This window comes from Procambarus clarkii, chromosome 48 (assembly GCF_040958095.1).
Source record: "Procambarus clarkii isolate CNS0578487 chromosome 48, FALCON_Pclarkii_2.0, whole genome shotgun sequence".
Classification (NCBI taxonomy): Eukaryota; Metazoa; Arthropoda; class Malacostraca; order Decapoda; family Cambaridae; genus Procambarus; species Procambarus clarkii.
The window spans coordinates 11,847,261-11,868,106 of record NC_091197.1 but is presented as its reverse complement, the minus strand read 5'-3'; the positions used below and the strand labels follow the sequence as shown (position 1 = coordinate 11,868,106).

General features: G+C 39.4%; 1 protein-coding gene and 2 long non-coding RNA genes across 5 annotated transcripts; 1 reads left to right on the top strand and 2 right to left on the bottom strand.

The window, feature by feature from the left end:
• Positions 1–750: 750 nt before the first annotated feature.
• LOC123764779 (nicotinamide riboside kinase 1) lies at positions 751–7,658 on the bottom strand. Of its 3 annotated transcripts, none has more exons than XM_069302615.1 (2): positions 7,573–7,658; positions 751–2,273 (listed from the first exon to the last, which is right to left on the bottom strand). In XM_069302615.1, exons 1-2 carry the CDS (start codon positions 7,596–7,598, stop codon positions 1,517–1,519), a joined length of 783 nt encoding a protein of 260 aa, XP_069158716.1. In that variant the 5' UTR covers positions 7,599–7,658; the 3' UTR covers positions 751–1,516. The 3 variants fall into 3 exon arrangements, with proteins under 3 accessions (XP_069158716.1, XP_069158715.1, XP_069158717.1); XM_069302614.1 differs by having other exon boundaries at positions 7,567–7,642; XM_069302616.1 differs by having other exon boundaries at positions 7,462–7,631.
• A 1,000-nt stretch (positions 7,659–8,658) lies between these two features.
• Positions 8,659–10,498, top strand: LOC138351054 (uncharacterized). The gene is made up of 3 exons (XR_011222349.1): positions 8,659–8,815; positions 9,878–10,098; positions 10,316–10,498. It is a non-coding gene; the product is annotated as an uncharacterized lncRNA (long non-coding RNA).
• A 424-nt stretch (positions 10,499–10,922) lies between these two features.
• LOC138351053 (uncharacterized) lies at positions 10,923–18,205 on the bottom strand. Its single transcript, XR_011222348.1, has 3 exons — positions 17,880–18,205; positions 14,777–14,939; positions 10,923–11,021 (listed from the first exon to the last, which is right to left on the bottom strand). It is a non-coding gene; the product is annotated as an uncharacterized lncRNA (long non-coding RNA).
• Positions 18,206–20,846: the final 2,641 nt, after the last annotated feature.

Sequence of the window (20,846 nt, the reverse complement as noted above, 5' to 3'; positions counted from 1 at the left end):
TTTGGCGAGGAAAGAGCTTAACCCGTGTGTTTATTATTGCACAGGGCACTCCAACTCTTTCCATGAAAAGTCATGTTCTCATTAGGAAAATTTTTGACAAGTAATTTGGTTACCCAAGTTTTCAGTAATTCTGCCACCGACTTAGTGTTGTGAAACATTTATTTAAACAACAGAAACACCACAGTGAATATGGATTCAATGTCATCTGTATAGACATCCATCAATTTGCCAGCTCTACTTGAAATAGTTTCCACTAATAATGAGGACTCAAGGCAGAAACCAAATGCTTTTCATGTGCTTGGTGTGGCATCTTTATTTCAATCAGTAGCTCATCAATATTAAAATGAATGAATGTGTTGAAAATCTAACCCACTGGTTGCTGTTTTCCATGGGTTTCAGCACATGGAATTGGCAGGATGTGTGAAGATCATGAAAGTAAAATATGGCACATAATAGTGCTTCAGGAAATTTACAAAATGCCTTAATCCATCTCTGTCTGAAACCAAGATTTTGTTTAATACTATGATGTCAGTGTTTATCTCTCAAATTGAATTCTTGCAGAGGACTGTTCAACTAACTGTATTGAGCTTGTTTTTTCTCTCTCTATGGAGAAACATTCTTATGTTAAGAAACTTTAAGCTGAAGATGTAATTTTCACACATTTCATTAGCAAGGTTGTTTTGACTTATGGTAGAACTTGTTACATTATTAGATCTAAAATGGGTCTTTAAGGATTAATGAAAAATAACAGACCAGCATGTATATTATATTTTAAAAATTGAGTAATTTACCTGAATTTTCCTATAATAAGGCTGTATTAATATGAGAAATGAAGATTACGTACAGTTTTGTATAGCGATGAAATCTCAGTGGTAGATACTTATTCCCTAAACATACATGAATATGTGCTGCAGTGTTAATTATTTTTTAACTTATTTTTAATAAATTATTGCTTAAAAAGACATGAGGAAGGGTTAAGTTAGGATAGATAAATGTGTCATTTTACAAAATAGACATACAAGTTTATTGTTCTTTTACAGAAGCAGTTCCTACTTGTTCTGTTCTCTGGTTTTCTAAGCTAACTTTAAGGTTTGGTCTTCCCATAGGTATAACTTTAGATAGCTTAAAAAAGTGGTTAAGTCCTATGTAATTTATTAAGTAACTCAAATTCTCTTTTTGGGTCATCTTTGTCATTCTTGCAGCCGTCAACCAGTATTGTTTACCCAACCATTAATAATTTAGTTGGTAATCTCTGTACAGTAAACTCATAATATTTAAACAGGTATAAAAGCAAATCCTTATATTGCAGCCTATTCTCTTGATTTGGCACTATGCAAAATAAATGCAACAGTTTTGTCTTACAATAAATGTACAAAACAAAACATAGGCTTCAATCTATTAAGGTAAATGACTGTAAAACATTAATTTGTGCTTTAATGTTGATATGTTGCTTCTTTTAACGCATTGGTCGATTCCATAAAAAGGCAACATATTAGGCTAGAGAACTGGCTGCATATTAACAGGTATCTCCACCCAGCATATGCATTATATCCTTAAAAACCCTTTCGTATGTGATGTGGGGTTGTGAAGCACCATTGATAAAGTGGATGTTGTTAACTGTGTTGCACATCTGGGTGAAGTGTTGCTCATATTGAGGCCAGGCACACAGTTCAAAGTACTGTTCTGAGTTCATACTGACATTGGTGAACACCCTCATCTTCCTCCTCTCCAAACATTGTTCCTTAGTTAGGGTGATAAAGTAGAGGAGATCACAGAACTGGGGCACCTCAGGATGATTGAACAACAAAAAGCCATCCAGAAGCAGTACTGATGAAAGATGTGACTTTTCCTTGTGTCCAATAAATGGCGGTCTTGGTATATTTAATGCTGATCCAATAATTTTACTCCGATTATGTATCTCGTCATAATCCACAAAGTTTATATCTCTTCCATCTGTTGCCAGAATTTGCTTGATATCTGCAATCATCTTTGTCATGTCGATGCTAGCTAAAGAATCTTTGTTATAACCCTTTAGAGGTTCAGGAGCTTTCAGATGAGCATTGGAGTGGTCAGGGAGTATATACTCATCTTGGGTCAGATAAAGAGTTGTGGTCGGGAGGGACGCAAGTAATTGGTTCGCTAGAGTAGTCTTCCCACCACCAGTTGCTCCTGACAAGCCAACCACTCTCCACCCAGAGCTACTAGTCTTAGCTTGAAGTTCCTCATGCAGTGTGTAAAGGTTCAGAAGCGCCATATTTCTCTGGAATCCGTATCTGAAAGTAAATTCTTGTATTACCTACAAGGATATAACAAACTAGAGTGTGCACGAACTTACATAATTTTTTGATGGGTACAATTGTGATTCTGTAATTACAGTATTGTGATTGGAGTCAAAATCCACCACTCATTAAAAGTTGAACAACAGGTGGGTGCAGCAGTCAGAAAAGCTAACCAAACTCTTGGGATAATCAAGCATACTTTTGACTATAAGGAAAAGAAGGTAATGGTTCAACTGTATAAATCAATGGTGTGCCCCAATTTGGATTACTGTATCCAAGCATGGAAGGCCTCATTTTCAGAAGGACATAGCTGCTCTGGAGAAGGTGCAACACCAAGCAACAAAAGTCTTTCCAGAGCGAAGTCATCTCTCGTATTAAGAGTGCTTGAAGGCCACAGGGCTAACAACACTGCAAACCAAGCAATTAGAGGGCGGCTCTCATTGAAACTTTTAAAATACTTAACAAGTTAGAGGATGTTGATCCTAATATTTTCTTCAGAAGGTCAGATGTACCACAAACGTGGTACAACGGTTTCAAACTCAACAAGCCACAATGTAGGACTGAGAACAGGAGATGCTTTTTCACCCACAGGGTTATTAACCCATAGAACCGCCTACCCGCTGATGCCGTAACTGCTAAAACTGTTGGGTTTTAAAATATACCTGTAAAAGATCATCAATGCAAATGGGGGACCTTCGACAAGCCGCCAGCTTCCTGTCCTCGTCGAGGCCACTAGGGTTAGTGGCTCTCAGGTAAAAAAATCAGGTAATGTGCATTTTGGTGCACTGAAGGGTTTGTTAAAGATTGTTCTGTAATTGTTCTTCATTAAGGATGCATAAACCCAGGAGACTGCCTACCCGTCAAAGCCGTAGATACCAGTACTGTTTAATTTTAAAATCCAGATGGAAAAAATCAGGGCAAATGGGGGACCTTTGACAACCCGCCGGCTTCCTGCCCTCGTCGAGGCCACTAGTGTGTTAATGGCCCTCAGGTAACTTGAGTTTAATGATATATAGACAAATATAGCCATAAAAAAGTATTTGAAAGTGTCGAAAATTTAACAAGCTGAACTTTCCATAGTATCTAATAACAGAAACATGAAGCCTACGGAAGTCTCCCTTGTGTCTGATAATTTGGAGTCAGGGCCACAACATGGGGTGAAGGGCTCGGTGCACAGATATGGACAAATTTCGTAGCAGTGAACTTTCCCTGGAGACTATAATGCAACAGCTTACACTCAGCCTCTCTATTGCTGTGGTTAGTGAAGTACCTCTGATTGTATTATTAAATGTCTAGCTAATGAAAATGATTATTATAGAATTTTCATTGATTTACAAGGAGCTTTTGATAAAGCCAACAAAGAGGTTATTTTATATGAATTAGCTAGTCTTGGTGTTAAAGGAAAATTATTGCGCTGGATAGGGGATTATCTTTACGACAGGAAGGCTCAGGTGTGGTATCAAGGTTGTATGTCAGGTGTGAGGTCTTTTGAACTCGGCACACCTCAGGGAGGAGTGTTGAGTCCCACCCTGTTTAATGTACTAATGAATAAGATAGCATCTGAGAGATACTCAAATGGGGTAACTCCGATCATATATGCCGATGATATTTTGTTTCAGGGCAAAGATATTTCAAAGGTTCAAACAGTGTTGGACAATTTCGGAAACCTGTGTCACCATATGGGATTGGTGGATAATGAAAACAAAACTAAGTTTGAATGTAGAAGTCGGAGCCCCATTGTTTTGAAAATAAACGATAAAAATATAGAGAGAGTTAATATATATAAATATTTAGGCTTATATGTTGGATAGGTAAAAAGAGAGCTTGGTACAAAAGGATTAAAAATGGGGAGGTCACTTTAGAACAGGAATTCGTACAACTGGTTAGAAATGTTAAAAAAGAGATAAGGAAAGCAAAAAGAAACTATGAAGTTCGCATAGCAGGGCAAGCAAAGACAAATCCTAAAGGGTTTTTTCAGTTATATCGTACTAAGACTAGGGAAAGGATAGGTCCATTAAAAACTGAGACAGGTCAAATAACAGATAGTGATGAAGAGATGAGTAGTATTTTTAATAAATATTTTGTATCTGTATTTACTAAAGAGGAACTTAACAATATGCCTTCAGCCGAACAAGTCTATGTGGGTGGGGACGAGGACAGGTTGACGAGTTTAACAGTTACCAGGGAGGATGTTCTTAAACAAATAGTAAAACTCAAACCAAACAAATCCCCAGGGCCGGATGAAGTGTTTGCCAGGGTGCTTAACGAATGCAAAGCGGAGCTTTGTGACCCACTGTCAACCATATTTAATAAATCATTAGAGTCAGGCAGAGTGCCAGAGTTTTGGAAAGTTGCTAATGTGATACCAGTTTTTAAGAAAGGAGATAGATCACTTGCGTCTAACTATCGACCAATTAGCCTAACGTCTATTGTGGGAAAGTTACTCGAATCTATAATAGCAAATAAAATTCGTCTTCATCTTGAAAAACATAAATTAATAATTGAGTCGCAACATGGTTTTATAAATGGCCGTTCATGTTTAACAAATTTGTTATCTTTTTATTCTAGCATTGTTGAGGCAGTTGATAGTGGTAAGGATTGCGATGTTGTATACCTTGACTTTAGCAAAGCTTTTGATACAGTGCCACATGAAAGACTGATTAAAAAGATAGAGTCTCATGGTATTGGGGGTGCTATATTAAGCTGGATTAGGGCATGGCTATACCAAAGGAAACAGAGAGTTAGTATAAATGGAATCAAGTCAGAGTGGGAATATGTTGTAAGTGGAGTGCCTCAAGGCTCTGTCCTGGGACCTCTGTTGTTTATAATATATATAAATGATTTAGATTCAGGTTTGAGTAGCAACATTTGCAAATTTGCCGATGATACGAAAATCGGTAGGGAAATTAATTCGGAGGAGGACTCACTATCACTTCAAGTTGATCTAGATAGGGTTTTGAAATGGTCAAAGGATTGGCAGATGCAGTTTAATGCTGATAAATGTAAAGTTCTGAGGTTAGGTAATGATGATAGAGTTACAAGATACGAGCTAGATGGTGTTGTGATTGCGAAGTCGGATTGCGAAAGGGATCTGGGAGTTATGATTAGTAAGAATTTAAAACAAAAGGATCAATGCATAAATGTTCGTAATAAGGCAAATCGGACACTTGGATTTATTAATCGCAGCGTTAGTAACAAGACACCTGGTGTGGTTCTCAAGCTATATCTTGCTCTAGTTAGGCCCCATTTAGATTATGCAGTTCAGTTTTGGTCGCCATATTATAGAATGGATATAAATTCACTTGAACTACCCATGAGAGTTTGGAAGCTGAGATGAACAGACTGTTGTGTCAATGACGGAAGAGATTACAACCTCTGAAGGCTTTGGCATGCTGTGGAACGGGAGTGGGAGTCCCTGTGCTACGAATGTTATACTTGAGGTTGTTGACCAGACCACACACTAAAAGTTGAAGGGACGACGACGTATCGGTCCGTCCTGGACCATTCTCAAGTCGATTGTGATGAGGACAAATTGATTGATTGATAAAGATTAAGCCACCCAAGAGGTGGCTTAATGAGGACAGGTAGGGACAGGCAATAAATAGGCTAGAGAAGCTGAGGAGGAAAGTAAGGTGTAGGGGATAGTAGTAATAATGAGAACTGCAGAAGGCCTATTGGCCCATACGAGGCAGCTCCCATTATAACCACCGAAGGAGATAGTAATAGGAATAAGAAGAGGATAGCAAGGGAGCGTTATACTTGAGTACTGTAAGATCTCTTATTGATTATGCTGTACCTGTCATTTCTTGTTTTGGTAAAGGTAGGATGGGCAAGTTGGAGAAGGTACAAAATGAAGCAATGAGAATTATCTTAGGATGCCCAAGAAATGCTATGATAGAGATAATGAGGATGGAGTTGAATCTGCAGAGTATTGGGGATAGAATTTCAGAGATAAATGTAGCCTCTGCCATTAGATTAATGAGAGGTGGGGGAGCTAATGAATTAATCCTCTCGGTTCAAAAGGTGGGAAGTAGTGAACAGTGTATGATGAAGAAGAGAGTATATATATGAATAAATTATGTTATAAAGTATGATGTTATTACAGAGTGTATTGCTGTGCCCAAGAGAAAATTTACACCACCATGGGAGGATTGTAATGTAGATGTAGTAATTACTCCTTTGCATAAGAAAAAAAGTATGTATGAAATAGGAGAGCTGAGGGCAACATATGATTGTATAATTAGAAAACTGCCTACGGAAAACACTCTACATGTATATTGTGATGGGTCAGTAGCTAGGGATGGGAAGGCAGGATGTGGAGTCTTGATCAGGGAGTACACTGACATCGGCACTGTAGATACTGTTATTGGACGCTGCTTAACTGACAATGTCTCTTCAACGCAGGCTGAACTCCAAGGAGTATTAGCAGGATTACAGGAAGTAGTCAAATGTGGTAAAAATGCTTGCTTCTTTATTGCCAGCAGAGGAGCGTTAGAGTCTTTAAATAGCAGACGCCCAGTATATCAGAATATTGTGATAGAGTGTAGAGAGAATGTTAAGAGACTAGAAAAAACTGGGTATAAAGTAAGATTCATGTGGATCCCTTCACATGTGGGAATACTGTTGAATGAGGTAGTTGATGACATAGCGAAGAGAGCCACTGAAAAAACTCTTGTTGATGTTGTATGTCAGTTAACCTTGAAACAAATAAAAACAAGACTCAAGGTGATTCAGGAGGGTGAAGAAATGATAAAGAGAATGGCAATGGTGGACAGTAGTAACACACTTAAGAATTATTCAATAATAAATACAAATTCGTCCTTCACTTAATTATGGTAAAGGAAAGTCTACTTGGAAGGATTCAATTTACATGAGATTACGATTAGGATATAAATATATCTGGCAATACGGTGTTGATGTCAGTGAAAAAGATAAGGAGTGTAAATTATGTAGTATGCCGTACGCCCACACCTTAGAACATTATGTATTAGAGTGTCACCTTATTGAAAAATATAGAAATAAGGAAATAAATAGTGTACCACATCAAATTGTTTGGATGTGTGATAATGGTATAATAGACAGTATACTTAGGAGCTACAAGAATGTAACAACTATATGCTGTACTTGCTGTATGCAATGTTAAATGGGATTCTTGTACTGTTATATGTCTATTTGTACTCACTGAATTTGTGCGCCCCTTGAGGGACTTGAAGTAGAGGGGGGTAGAAATAGCCTAAGCTACTCTATCCCTTTGAGATGTATTTATTGCTTATCTCAATAAACATACTTGAACTTGAACTTGAACGTAGGCTTCTGCATTCCAATAGGGGCCACGCCGTCTCCGTCCCGGTTTATATAACCTTGGCTCAATGCGCGCGCAGCTTGGGGCGGTTAAAGTCAGCTTCCAGACATACGTTCTCTTCCACTCAGAAAACCCACCGTTTTGGGGAATAACAGTGTTCTTAAATAGTCGATTTACAAACCTAATATTGGATTTATAGATAGAGCTAGTACATACAATACCTAAAGCCACTAGTACGCATAGCGTTTCGGGCATATTATTGAGAGAGGAAAGATATTTATATTTAAACAATTTTTTTTTTTTACCGACGCTCTCCCTATTGATGAGAACTACAACCTAATGAAGATAAATGTTGACCAGACCACACACTAGAAATTGAAGGGACGACGACGTTTCGGTCCGTCCTGGACCATTCTCAAGTCGATTGTCGACTTGAGAATGGCAGATATATACGACTAATGGCAGATATATACTTCAGCCACGTTATTGTGACTCATCGCCTGCAAGATAAATGTTAATTTTATGTAGATACTGTAATAAACGAAAGTTTTTAATGTCATCAGAGAAGCAGAAATATAGGCAAATTTTAAATCCCTTGTCATAAATATAACTGAAGTGAAAGTAAAGATATATGCATTTTGATAGTTACAAAGACAGCTCTTTAACACGGGTGGAACACGAACAAGGGGAACTTAGTACCCAAATGAGCCACAGAGATATTAGAAAGAATTTTTTCAGTGTCAGAGTTGTTAACAAATGGAATGTATTAAGCAGTGATGTGGTGGAGGCTGACTCCATACACAATTTCAAATGTAGATGTGATATATAGAGCCCAATAGGCTCAGGAACCTGTACACCTGTTGATTGACGGTTGAGAGTCGGGACCAAAGAACCAAAGCTCAACCCCTGCAAGCACAAATTAGGTGAGTACAACTAGGTGAATACAGCTGAGGGGCGGGACCAAACAGCTGAAGCTCAATTCCCTACGCATAACTAGGCGAGTCCATAGGAATTACCGTTTGTCCTGGCGCCATCTATGTTTTGACAGCAGTACTACTAAAGTTCCCACGTTATGTGATGATCGCTATACGTGTTACGGTCAGTTGCTCTTCTATATATGTTTATGGACAACGTAGGTGATTTGAGGCAATTTGCGGCCAGAGTGAAATAGTATCCACGCGGTGAGTGATGGAGGAGGATATATACTGCTGTGTACTCGACCAGCGGGTGAGAGGTAAGTTATATCGAACAATTATGGGGAATAGATGGGTTATTTTAAGCGTAGAATGTCAGGTAACCGGTAACTACACAGATTGGGTAGTGTTTTTTTAAGTCTTTATTTACTAAAGTGGAACATTACATTATGCCTTTAGCTGAACAAGTCTACTGGTGGGGGAAGTAGACTGGTTTTATGGAAGTATTTTACCTAAATATTTGTATTTGGTTAACTAGTTCAGCCGTTACCAGGGAGGGTGTTCCTTTAATCTAAAAATTCTAGCCGGACAAAGTGATTAAATAAATTGAATAGAACGAAGTGGTTTGCCAGGGTGCTTAACATTTAGTTTAGTTCACTTACTATGCAGCCCATGCTTAAAGAATGCAAGTTTATCATATTGAATTTACCGTAGTTTTACTACATTTAATATACCGTTTTTACCCTATTTAATTATGTCTGGTAAAGGCCGGTCGTGGAAAGTTCCTAATATAGCAAGTTTTAAAGGAAAAGTTTGAATTAACTTTAACGCTTAAGTTAGTGACCAATTAGCTTAGTCTATTGTGAGGAAAGTTACTAGAATCTAACATTGCAAGTGCCATTTCTCTACTTTTTGAGAAACATGACTAGATACATGAATCTCATAGTTTTATTACTAAATGTTCGTGGATTAGGTTGCATAGTTGAGGAAATGGTGATAAGGTTTGTGATTTTGTGTACCTTGACTTCAGCAGAGATTTTGATAGTGGCGCAAAATTGATAGGGGCTCGGATCATTGGGAATGCTGACTGAAGTTGATTAGGTCATGGCTATACCAAAGGAAATTAGTATAAATGGGGTTAAGTTGGGAGAAGTGTTGTAAGTAGTGCCTAAAAGCTCTCCTTGGACCTCGGTTATTCGCAAGATTATGGTTTAGACTGCAATAGTTGCAGAATTGGCAAATAAAAAATACCGATGCCCTATATAGTTTTGAAATGGTTAAGACTACCAGATGCAGTTTAATGCTGACAAATGTAAGGTTTGGGGGCTAGGTAAAGATGAGATAGATGGTGTAGATTGTTAAGAGTATTAAATTTTTTGCAGGTGGTAAATTCTCCCCGAGCTGGCACTGCTCTCCAGCCTGGGATGTTGATTTGTTGGTCTTCAACTGCCTCCCAACATGGTAGTGAGGTCCTGAGCTGACATGCAGTGAGGAACGTGGAAAGCTTCCTGAATTGGCACATGGTATGCCTCTCTTTCAAACCAGCAGCTGGCACAAATGTTCCAGCTAACATCAGAATAGTGGATGAAGCCCACACTAAAATGTAAGTGGTACGGTAAATGGACACCCCCCCCCTCCCTTTTGACACTGAACAGTTGGGAGGAAGGGGGGGGGGAGGGAGAAAGTAAGTGTGGCTTATAGTTCTATTGGTACAGAATCTTTTGCCATAAGCCAGTGCCTATTGGCACTTGCTATTCAGAATCTCTCTCTTACATAGTTTGGCTTTAAATCTGAAATTAATTTGTTGAAATATTTTTCAGGTGAAAGTGATTATGATGCATGGACTGGCTTGGAGTGAGGCTCCTTTACTCTGCAAAAGGAAATCTACAAAAGTGGGCGAGTTTGAATTTGATGTTTTGGCTATATCAATGACCTAATCTTAATTCTCTTATCTAGTCCATTTATAGGTGTGTAACCATGTCCTCCTATTACAACCCATGGGGGATGATGCAGTTTGTACTGATCCTACCCCCATTTCATGAAAGGGGACCAGGCAGTCCTGCAGAATTCCCTGGCTTGGCTTTTTCAGGGCTTTGCTCTACTACCCATCTAATAGATGGACTAGATTTGCATAGGTTTAGGGACCCTTAACAATGGTTACATTGTTAATTCTCACAGGGCTTGTTTGCTGAATGGGTGAATGCATCTAAAACCTTAGTGCCTGGCATGCATTGTACAGTGCTTTCAGTAAAGCATATGTACAATGTGTTGATGGCACTAAAGTGGTGGATGTAATGCACCCATTCAGGGAACAAGCTCTGCACTAAAATCAGAGGAAGGGATAGGCCTTGCTGAGCCAATCTTAAAAGATTGGCTGTTAGGATTTTTTGGGCTTATTATTAGGCATTGGTGATAATAAAAGTAGTGTCCCTGTTTAATGTTTATTTTTCTTTTACAGGTGATTGTCTCTTGAGTTGTCTTTGCCTTTTGGATCTTCTGTTCATCTAGGAGCATCTGTCCCACAACCTGAAACAGTAATAAATATTAGATGTATTATAAATACTATATGTAAAACTTATTTAATAAAAATTTTAATGAAACTACTTTATATACCTTATCCTGAAATTATGCTGAAAATTATTGTTTACTACTATTGATGCAGTGTTTAAACATCTGAATTTTTTTTACTTTTGAAAATAAATACTTGGTAAAATTTACACCTATTTGTAACTTGTTACATAGGTGCATTGAAAAGATGTAAAAGTGGACTACCTACTCAATTTACATAAACTAACAAATACTGCAAATTAGTCTGAAATATTAAAGTGGAAGAAACTTTAGTCAATATTTTAATTTTCATATTTGAAAGTAAATTTAAAGCTATGCAACACCCAAGCTTTAGTTAATTTAATCATAATTTGTACAAAGATCATTGTTAAATTTACAAAACATTAGAAAAGTGACATTGAAGCATCTATACAACATGGTTTTCACAAAGTCTTTGGTAACTTAAATTTAATCAAAGCTCTTAAATGATTTGTCTGCTGAACTTCAGATATTCTGAAATATTTTACCTAGATTAAAACCATCATTGTTTGAAAGGGCAAAACAGATTACTGTAAATTAGTTTGACCTAACATCTGCAAGGTCCTGAAAGAATGGAATTTTTTTTGTAAAACTTTTTGCTAAAAACAAACCCTGCCTAATGAACCTGCTCATTTTTTTTAGAAATGGTAATTGCAACATTACCAAAGGCCATTGTTTTAATAGCCAAAGTACCAAATGAAAGACCAAGAAGCAACAAACAGGTACATGGTAGAAAGGACAAAAGAATGGTTACGAGGACCCTTTCATTTGTTAAAGAAATGACTGGGAAAAATGCTGTCATACCACAAGGGGTCTTAACCCTTGTCATATACATCAGACATTAATCTAAATATTACCAACCACAAAAATTGCTGATAACATGTTATAAAAAAAATAAAGAATATAATATTGAGGCCTTAATGCAGATCTCTAACTCTACAAATAGTAACAAGACTGGCAATTTCTTAATATAAAACAGAAAAAAATCAAAGACCTTGCACGTGAGCCAGAACAATCCATATCACAACTACCACATTAAAATGAAACAACAATGAAGGTAAGGTAATTACCAAAAGAAGGCACCAAACCGGGAAGGCCATGTAGCACCATCAAAGTGCGAAATAATCAGAGGGTGCTAAACATCACCAAGAATGCCAATACGAGAACAGAAACGCATAAGGTGAACGATATCAAAAGTATCCGATTCACCTAGAATTCTATCGAGGGACAAGTGACTGCGAGGGACGGTCGGAAAGCAAGACACACGCTCGTCCTGGAAGTCAGAACATTCAACAAGGATATGCACAACTGTAAGAGGGACAACGCAATTCGGACAATAAGGAGCAGTGCGGCGCTCCATTAAGTGACCGTGGGTTAAGCGGGTATGACCAACCCACCGCCGGTTACGGTGGTAGGAGGAAGGCCACGGGGACACACTAAGTTTGAGAGTACGCAGCTTGTTACCAACCACAGAGGACCAACAACCCTGCCAACGGGGAAGAATGAATAACAGGATAAAAGTCGGAATAAGGAATACCTTTACGGGAGATGGGACAAGAACGGATAGCTTCCTTAGCGGCAGCATCCGCACGCTCATTGAAACACCAATATGGCTGGGAACCCAGCAAAACTCTACTGATTTAAATTGGCTGTTTTTTATTTCTAGTAAATGTTGAATCTCAATGACCACCGGATGGACAGGATTAAAGGACCCTAGAGCCATGAGGGCACTACGAGAATCAACTACAACCACAAAGGAGGAACGAGAAAGCAAGAGACGAAGAGCATAGAGAATAGCATAAAGTTCTGCCGTAAAGACGCTAGCCTCCGAAGGGAGGCAACACATGTAAGTACGGTCAGGAAAAACAACAGAGTAGCCCACACCATCCGCAGACTTAGACCCATCAGGGAAGATGGAAATAGAGTGGGAGTGCGAAGAAAAGTGCTCAAGGAAGAGGCTTTTCACAATTGTAGGAGGGGTAAAGGCTTTAGTAATACAAGTCAAGGACGTAGAAAACTTGGGAAGGGGGACTCTCCACGGAGGTAATGAAGGAACAATACGAGGAGAAACATTAGAAATATGAACAGAAAGAGAATCCTGTAAGCGAGATAACTGGACAGAAAGTGGGAGACAATGAAGAGGAACAGGAACCACAGGAGGAGGAAAAGTCAATGCACGACAGAGGCGAGAGGAAGGATGTTGGAAGGACCACGCAAGACAGCGAAGACAGTAGCGATCACGGCAGTCCTGAAGAGAGAGAAAGCCAGTGTCAACATACAAACTAAGGGCGGGAGTCGAACGAAAGCCACCAGAGCCGAGACGCAACCCAGTATGGTGCAAAGCATCAAGATGGCGAAGAGTAGAAGGAGAAGCAGAAGAGTATGCAGGGCAACCATAATTGAGTTTAGACAGGACGAGAGAGGAGTGCAAATAGAGGAGCGTGCGCCTATCCGCTCCCCAAGAAGTATGGGACAAAACCTTAAGGAGGTTAAGGGCCTTAGAGCATTCAACTCGGAGGCAAGAGATATGGGCTGACCAAGACAAACGAGTGTCAAAGACTAACCCCAAAAGCTTCGCGGAATCCCTGTACACAATGAGATGACCATAAAGCAACAACAATGAAGTAAAGGTCCTTTCAGTAAGAATCTATCATTCACTGAAAGTTGCTGCAGTTAAAAATAAAAGAAAATACAAGTCCCTAGAAATAAACAAGCAACCTTTTTGACTAAGGAAAAGAAGGTAGTTATTCTACTGTATAAATCTAAGTATTCACTTAGATAACTGTATCCAAGCATAGAGGTTCCCCCCCCCTTCCCCCTTCCACTATTTACACACGTTATGTATAAGTATGTACATGTTTTATTCATGTACATACGTACATACTTGCCATCTCCTCACCTCTCTCTCTTGCCTACTTAATGCTCTTGCTTCCCTCATCTCATCACAATCGACTTTATAATGGTCCAGGACGGATCGAAATGTCGTCGTCTATTCAATTTCCAGTGTGTGGTTTGGTCAACAATGAAATCTTCATGCAAGATCTTATAAAGAAAACCCCTAGAACGAGTTTTGCAGATACGAAAGAGTTTAAGGTGAGTAGGGGATGGTTTGAGAAATTTTGAAAAAAGACGTGGTATTCATAGTGTTGTGAGGCATGGTGAGGGTGCCAGCTCAGACAAAGTAGGGGCTGAAAGATTTGTTCGTGATTTTAAAGATTTTGTAGATACTGTATTGATGGATATATTCCACAACAAGTGTTTAATTGTGAGGAGACATGGCTATTCTGGAAAAAATTGCCGAAGAGGACATACATTACCCAAGAGGAGACGTCACTGCCCGGACACAAGCTAACTTGGGCTAACTTGTGTCAGGATAGGCTAACTCTTGTGCTGTGTGGCGATTTGAAAATTAAACCCTTGCTCGTGTATCATTCCGAAGATCCAAGAGTTTTAAAAAATATATAAAGTGCAGAAAAACTGTGATGTGGAGTGGTTTGCCCTGCCATCAAAAAATATCTGCAAGAGAAAAGTTTGACACTCAAGGTCCTGCTTCTCGACAATGCTCTTGCTCATCCTCCAGACTTGGAGGATGCATTGTTGGGGCCACTTTTTTTTTTTTTTTAGGGATATTCCTACATGAGCCCTGAGTTTCTGGCTAATGTACCAATGACATGAAGGAGGAGTTTTCAACCTACCTTGTGTTAGGTGTGCAGAGGTCAATGGTTGAACATAATGTCAGGAGCAAAGGGGGGCGTTTGCCTCTTCGAACACAATTGCGGCCATCTTCATCTCTTCGAACTACCCTAAATGCTCTCTTCACCTATCTGACCAAATTGGGTGTCCAGACCACCTTTGAATCTGAAATTGTAAAATTAATAGCAATTTCAGAATATTCAGTCCATTTATACTAACACAATTATACATACAGTACTGTAATTGAAATTTTACAGAATGATAAAGGCAATTTAGCAAGTTTGTTAAAATGCACATGGGGGAAATACATGAAAATAGGTTAATATTGTTTGTAAGGTTGATGGGAAATGTTTATTACTTTTATGATTTAAAAGATGTATAGCCCTGATACTCCATCCTGGGTGCATTCCACCAGGTAATGACCACAGCAAAAGTTTTCCACGAGGCTCTATTGTCACACAAACTTTTCACATTTTCAAACTTGATTCATCTTTCCCCCCCCCCCTCGTTCCAGGGGTTTCCTTTAAAAGGTCTTCATGCAAATGCCTTGGTTTCTCACAAATGATGGCCTCTGAAATGCTATCACCTGCTAACTCCTTGTTGTGTATCCAAATTAATAAAAACTTTTTAACATCCTCAAGTGTTTGTGTTCTTTGTTTCGGGATTGTTGATATGCCTTGTGCCACTTTAATGCTCATAATGTCCTTTTTCTTAGCAAGTACAGTGCATATTGTTGACATAGATTTGTTGTACTGCCTAGCTAATTCAACAACCTGTGCACCATTTTGATGTTTATGAATGCTCTCTTGTTTTTCCTCTATGGTCATTCTCACATGTGTTTTCTTGGCTTGAACCTTACCACTGGCTTTCTTGGGACTCATGGCAAGATATATCATAACAAATTTTATGTTCAAATAGCCAAAAATCCCAAAACAAATGTAATGCTTTACAAAGAATTCAGGCGCGATACTTACTAGGCAGGAGACACTGGTAAACTGAGGCGCGATCACCATGCCACCACGCGCTAGGTCAGCCCATACGTATATCAACAAACTCCTTTCCCGAGGCAAAGTTTGTAACCCGATTCAAATTTTTTGAAGAAATTAGGCTCGTAACCCGAAAAGTTCATAAATATTCATTCGTAAGCCGAGGTGACACTATATATAAGTAAAAAATTAAACTCAGGATTACTTTCAACCCCCACCCCTTTTGCTCTACTCCATCGCCACCTACCTTCACCCCCCTCTATGATGTACTCTTCCATAGACACCTACCTTTGCCCCCCTCCTCCCCTCTACTCCTCCATCATCACCTACCTTCACACCCCCTCCCTTCTCCTCCTCCATCGTCACCTTCCTTTCACCCTCCTCTATGATGTACTCTTCCATAGACACCTACGTTCACTGCATATAATGCTCCCCTCTACTACTCCATCGTCACCTACTTTCACCCCCCCCTCCGCTCTACTCCTCCAGGGTCGCAGACAATTTCACGAGCGTGAGAACTACGAGTTCTCTAACCACTCTCACACTCCTACTCTCTCACCAGTGAGGGGGAGGGAAGGAGGGAGGAAATGAAGGAAGAAAGGTGGGGGAGAGAGAATAGGCAGAGGGGAGGAGGGCCTAGATACATTTCTTCCATATAGATAGGTAGACTGAGGGAGAGCTGCTTGCCAAGAGCCCTATCAGACAGGCTTCCTATTCCTCAACCCTCCCTAATATGCCACATCCTGGTCAGGACAACTTGCTCGATTGTTATTCTTGGTGTGACTCGAGAACTGACCTCGAGGCGGGGCATGGGCATGGATTATCTCCCTGGGGCACGCACCTCCCTGCCCCAGCTCTCTCTCTCTCTCACATAATCTATCAAGGGTCTAACATGAGGTCATTGTGCCTACCAGAAGTGTATATGGCCAAGGCTGGCCACCTGTCTGGACCATTCAAATGTATAAACACGTAATTAGTCTATTAAAATTATATATAATGCTACAATTATAAATTAATTTGTTCATGGTCATTCGTTTATCAGTATTTTAATATGAGGTATATATACGCATGTATGTATACGTTGATGTACACATATATGATTATGTGTATGGAATGATTATGATTATGTGTAATCATATATGATTATATCTAATGGAATGCATTAGTAAGTGATGTGGTGGAGGCTGACTCCATACACAGGTTCAAGTGTAGATATGATAGAGCCCAATAGGCTCAGAAACCTGTACACCTGTTGATTGACGGTTGAGAGGTGGAACTAAAGAGCCAGAGCTCAACCCCAGCAAGCACAATTAGGCGAGTATATGAACGAATGCACATGTACACTTTCAAATGAATTAAGATACCTTGAGATACACAATGACTTAGTTTAAATAGTTTAAACACATTATGGTACTGATTTTGACATGCTGATGTCTGGAAGGGAGAGGGGGTGTGGGGGGTTATTGTCTGAGGTGGAGGACCAGAGGAGGGGGTCAGTGGAAGGATGGTGGCTGGAGGGATGCCATTGTTCTAATCGTTATGAAAACAATTATTGATGGCAGGAATTCAGTGAGTGTGTACTTCACCCGCACCATCACCATACTGTGCCCTGCTACAACCCCTCTCCCCCCCACTCCACCCATGCTGTGCGGGGCGTATTACACATTATGGGATAACCGACTGTCTGTCCATTCCTGTCTGCTCGTTATGCTGACCTTCCTTTTGAAAATTGTCTGCTTTATCGACTTCCTTCAAGACCACACGTTAGCCTCTTATCACGCCCTCTTACCACTCTCAGGGAGCCGGCTCTTCTATACAATAGTTACCACTCAGTCCCCAAGGTGAAAGAGTGTCCGGGCATATGACTTGTTACGTGTACTTATTTGCGATTCGTTTGGGCTGTCAAGTGTGGTGATTAGTGTTGGGTAAGGCTAGGCCAGGTCAGGTCAGGCTAGGCCAGGTCAGGCTAGGCCAGGCCAGGTCAGACTAGGCCAGGTCAGACTAGGCTAGGTAAGGCTAGGCCAGGTCAGGTCTGGTCAGGTCTGGTCAGGTCTGGCTAGGCCAGGTCAGGCCAGGCCAGGCTAGGCAGGGTGAGAGAAGTAAAGCGGCAGGTACTTACGTTTCCGAGAAAGTAGCGGCGGTAGTATATTGTTGATTTAGATTCGACGACATCCTGAAGCTAATAGGTGGCGGCCTCATCGCTCTCGAACTTCTTGTTGTTGTAGGGGATACGAGGCACACCCAATATCCCCCTTACATTGATCACATCGCACACTAATATTTTTACTATTTCGGACACCAGATTTGTCTGTTTCGTATATGTATAATTGTTCAATATTAAAACCACAATAGAATGCTCTAAGTACTTTCGTATATTAATACATCTTCAGAAGGAATGGTTCGCTCTGAAGATGTATTAATATAAGAAAGTACTAAAGGAAATTCCTGTTTCAATTCTTCATCCGTGGTCTGACACTCTTATTATATATTGTATATACTGAATTATATATACTATGCTTATATAATATATACTGAAATATTGTTACATTTAACGTATGAAACAAAGTATATATCTGTATTTTTAATAAAATATAAAACATTAATATTTATCAACGTATCTGTGAATTACATAATTTATCAGTATTGTACAGCCTGTGATCTCCACCTGGCTGGCCACTGATACCTAAGTAGCTTTCATGTGTCCGGACACCGGCGATAGGATTGTATTATTTAACTTTAAAAGAGAGATATTTCTTGAAATGTTGTCACATTAACGTCTACATCTTCCTTCCTTCTGACATATAGATTTTAAGGTTAATTAGCATATATGGAAATAAATTACACAATTTATAGGCTGGTGTGAAGGGCTTCACACTCTTAGAGCAAGCCATCAAGAAACTGTACAGTATCAAATGCATATATCTTCGCTTTCACTTCAGTTATATTTATGACAAGTATTTCAAGTGTAGCTTATATTTCTGCCTTTCTGTTGACATAGAAAACTTTCGTTTATTACATTATCTAGATAAAATTAGCATTGATCTTCAAAAGGTTGTAGTTGTAACATCTATTATAAACAACATTATTATTGCAAACAGTAGGAGTTTCAAAGTCTCATTTGTATGGATTGGATGGATTTATCTCATATAGGTGTTGTCCAGCATGATGACACAAACAAGGCAGCTAAAACTGAATGTGATAAGCCTGAAGTTGAGTGGGATACGGGCATTCCAATCTCTTCTGTCAAAGCCGCAATATTTTAGGAAATTAGGGAAGACAGAAGAGCAGTCACTGACACACAAAAGCCAGAAAGCAAGAGTATAAAGAGCTATGACATGTTTATGTGCCTCTGTAACCTTTTCCACTACCGCCCACAAGATGATATATGGGGTGCATAATTAATGAACTAAACTAAGTAAACATGTTTAGAATCGAGAATTATATGAACGGACAGCATAAAACTTCCACTAGTGTCACAATGACAGTGTGACATTGTAATTGCCAGAATTAGGCTAGGATATCGATATGTATTGCAGGTAATGAATAGCCCCCTATGATGTATCCCTTGTTTCTTGTGATTGATTGATGAGGATTAAGCCACCCAAAAGGTAGCACGGGCATGAATAGCCCGTAAGTGGTGTTCTTGTTAGTCACATTTGATTTTTTTTTTATTGAGGCTGGTATGTTATCCCCTGATTCCATGTATAACTAACCATCCTGTGAGATGGGAATATTTAATGAACTTATAGCTAGTTTTTGATATACACTGTGTAATCTTTCATATAGAATAGGGTAGCAGCACATTACTGTGTATACCTAAGCTTGTTAATAATAACAAAAAAAAAGTTAGTTTCTATCGATAGGGAGAGCGATGGTTCAAAAATCCTTCTTTAAAATATGAATATCTTTCCTATCTCACTAAGATCTAATCTCTGTGATTAAAATGCAAAATTGACTTTGTCACTGCCTTTTTGATAACGTATACAATCATAAGCTTATTTGAATCTCTATTAAACAGTAAATCAGAGAGCGTGTAAGGTTCCGTGTTCCATGTCCGAAGAAACAGGGAGATTTTACATAAATACAGTACATGATAGTTTAAGTAGCGAACGCATACCAACAAATAACGATTAGTATCTATAACAAAAATATTGTTCTATGGAGTTGATTTAACTTCCAACCATGTATTTTTAAATAATCTTTAACGTTTTAACGGGGGGCACAGGAGACGGGGAAGGGAAGAAACACCAGGCAGGGAACTATAAGGAAAACCCTTAGTCCCAGAATGCAAAGGAGCAAAAGACGGGGAGGTGTTGGGGTCCAAGGCGTGGGGGTGAGAAGTGGAATGCAATGCACATGCAGACCTGCTTGAGAAAGAGGGAAGATGGCAAACCTGGCGTCTCGCCTCATGGAAAGATAATCAATCGCAATGTTTAAAATTGAGGATGGCTTCCTCTAGTTTGTAGTGCACATGTGTGGGAGAAGGCAGAGTGGGTGTCAACAATTTATGCAGTGAGCTTAGGGAGAAGAGCACTCCATCTTAGAATGACCTGAAACTCCATACAAGGGACAGAGATATCTCACTTGTGCACTTGAAGGGACAATGTCCACATCTCTAGTACCTAATACAGAGGTGAGGAGAGGGAATGTACTACTGAATGGAGCAATTACAGAAGAGACCTACTATCAAAAGTGATTTTTTACTATGCGCAGGCTGACAACGACCTCCACAAGGGGTCGGGTGAATGTATCAACCTGAAGGATATATCTAATATCCTCATGGAAGTCTTTGAGATCCTTATCACCAGTTGTGCCATGGTGCGGGAAAATAACTGTGCCAATGATGACATTTAACTGGACATTTTTGGAAATCCAAACTAGGGTCTTACCAATGGAGGACAACATAGCCAAGCAGTCAGCTACCTCTTGAGAAGGGGCTGCAACTATACATGTTCCAGTTCGGGTGGGGTTAAGTAACAAAGTTATCTACTAAATCAACGAGGTGTTCATGGATGAATAAATCATCAAGATGTGTATAATCAACATGAATGAGATTGAAACACTTAGTCTATTTAGCAGGACTAAA

Excerpts from the sequence above, each read along its gene's own strand:
- LOC123764779 (XM_069302614.1), bottom strand. The coding sequence starts at position 7,598 with ATGCAGAAGCCTACGTTCAAGTTCAAGTTCAA. Across the intron at positions 2,274-7,566 it reads ACGTTCAAGTTCAAGTTCAA|ATACGGATTCCAGAGAAATA; the intron begins GTATGTTTATTG and ends ATTTACTTTCAG.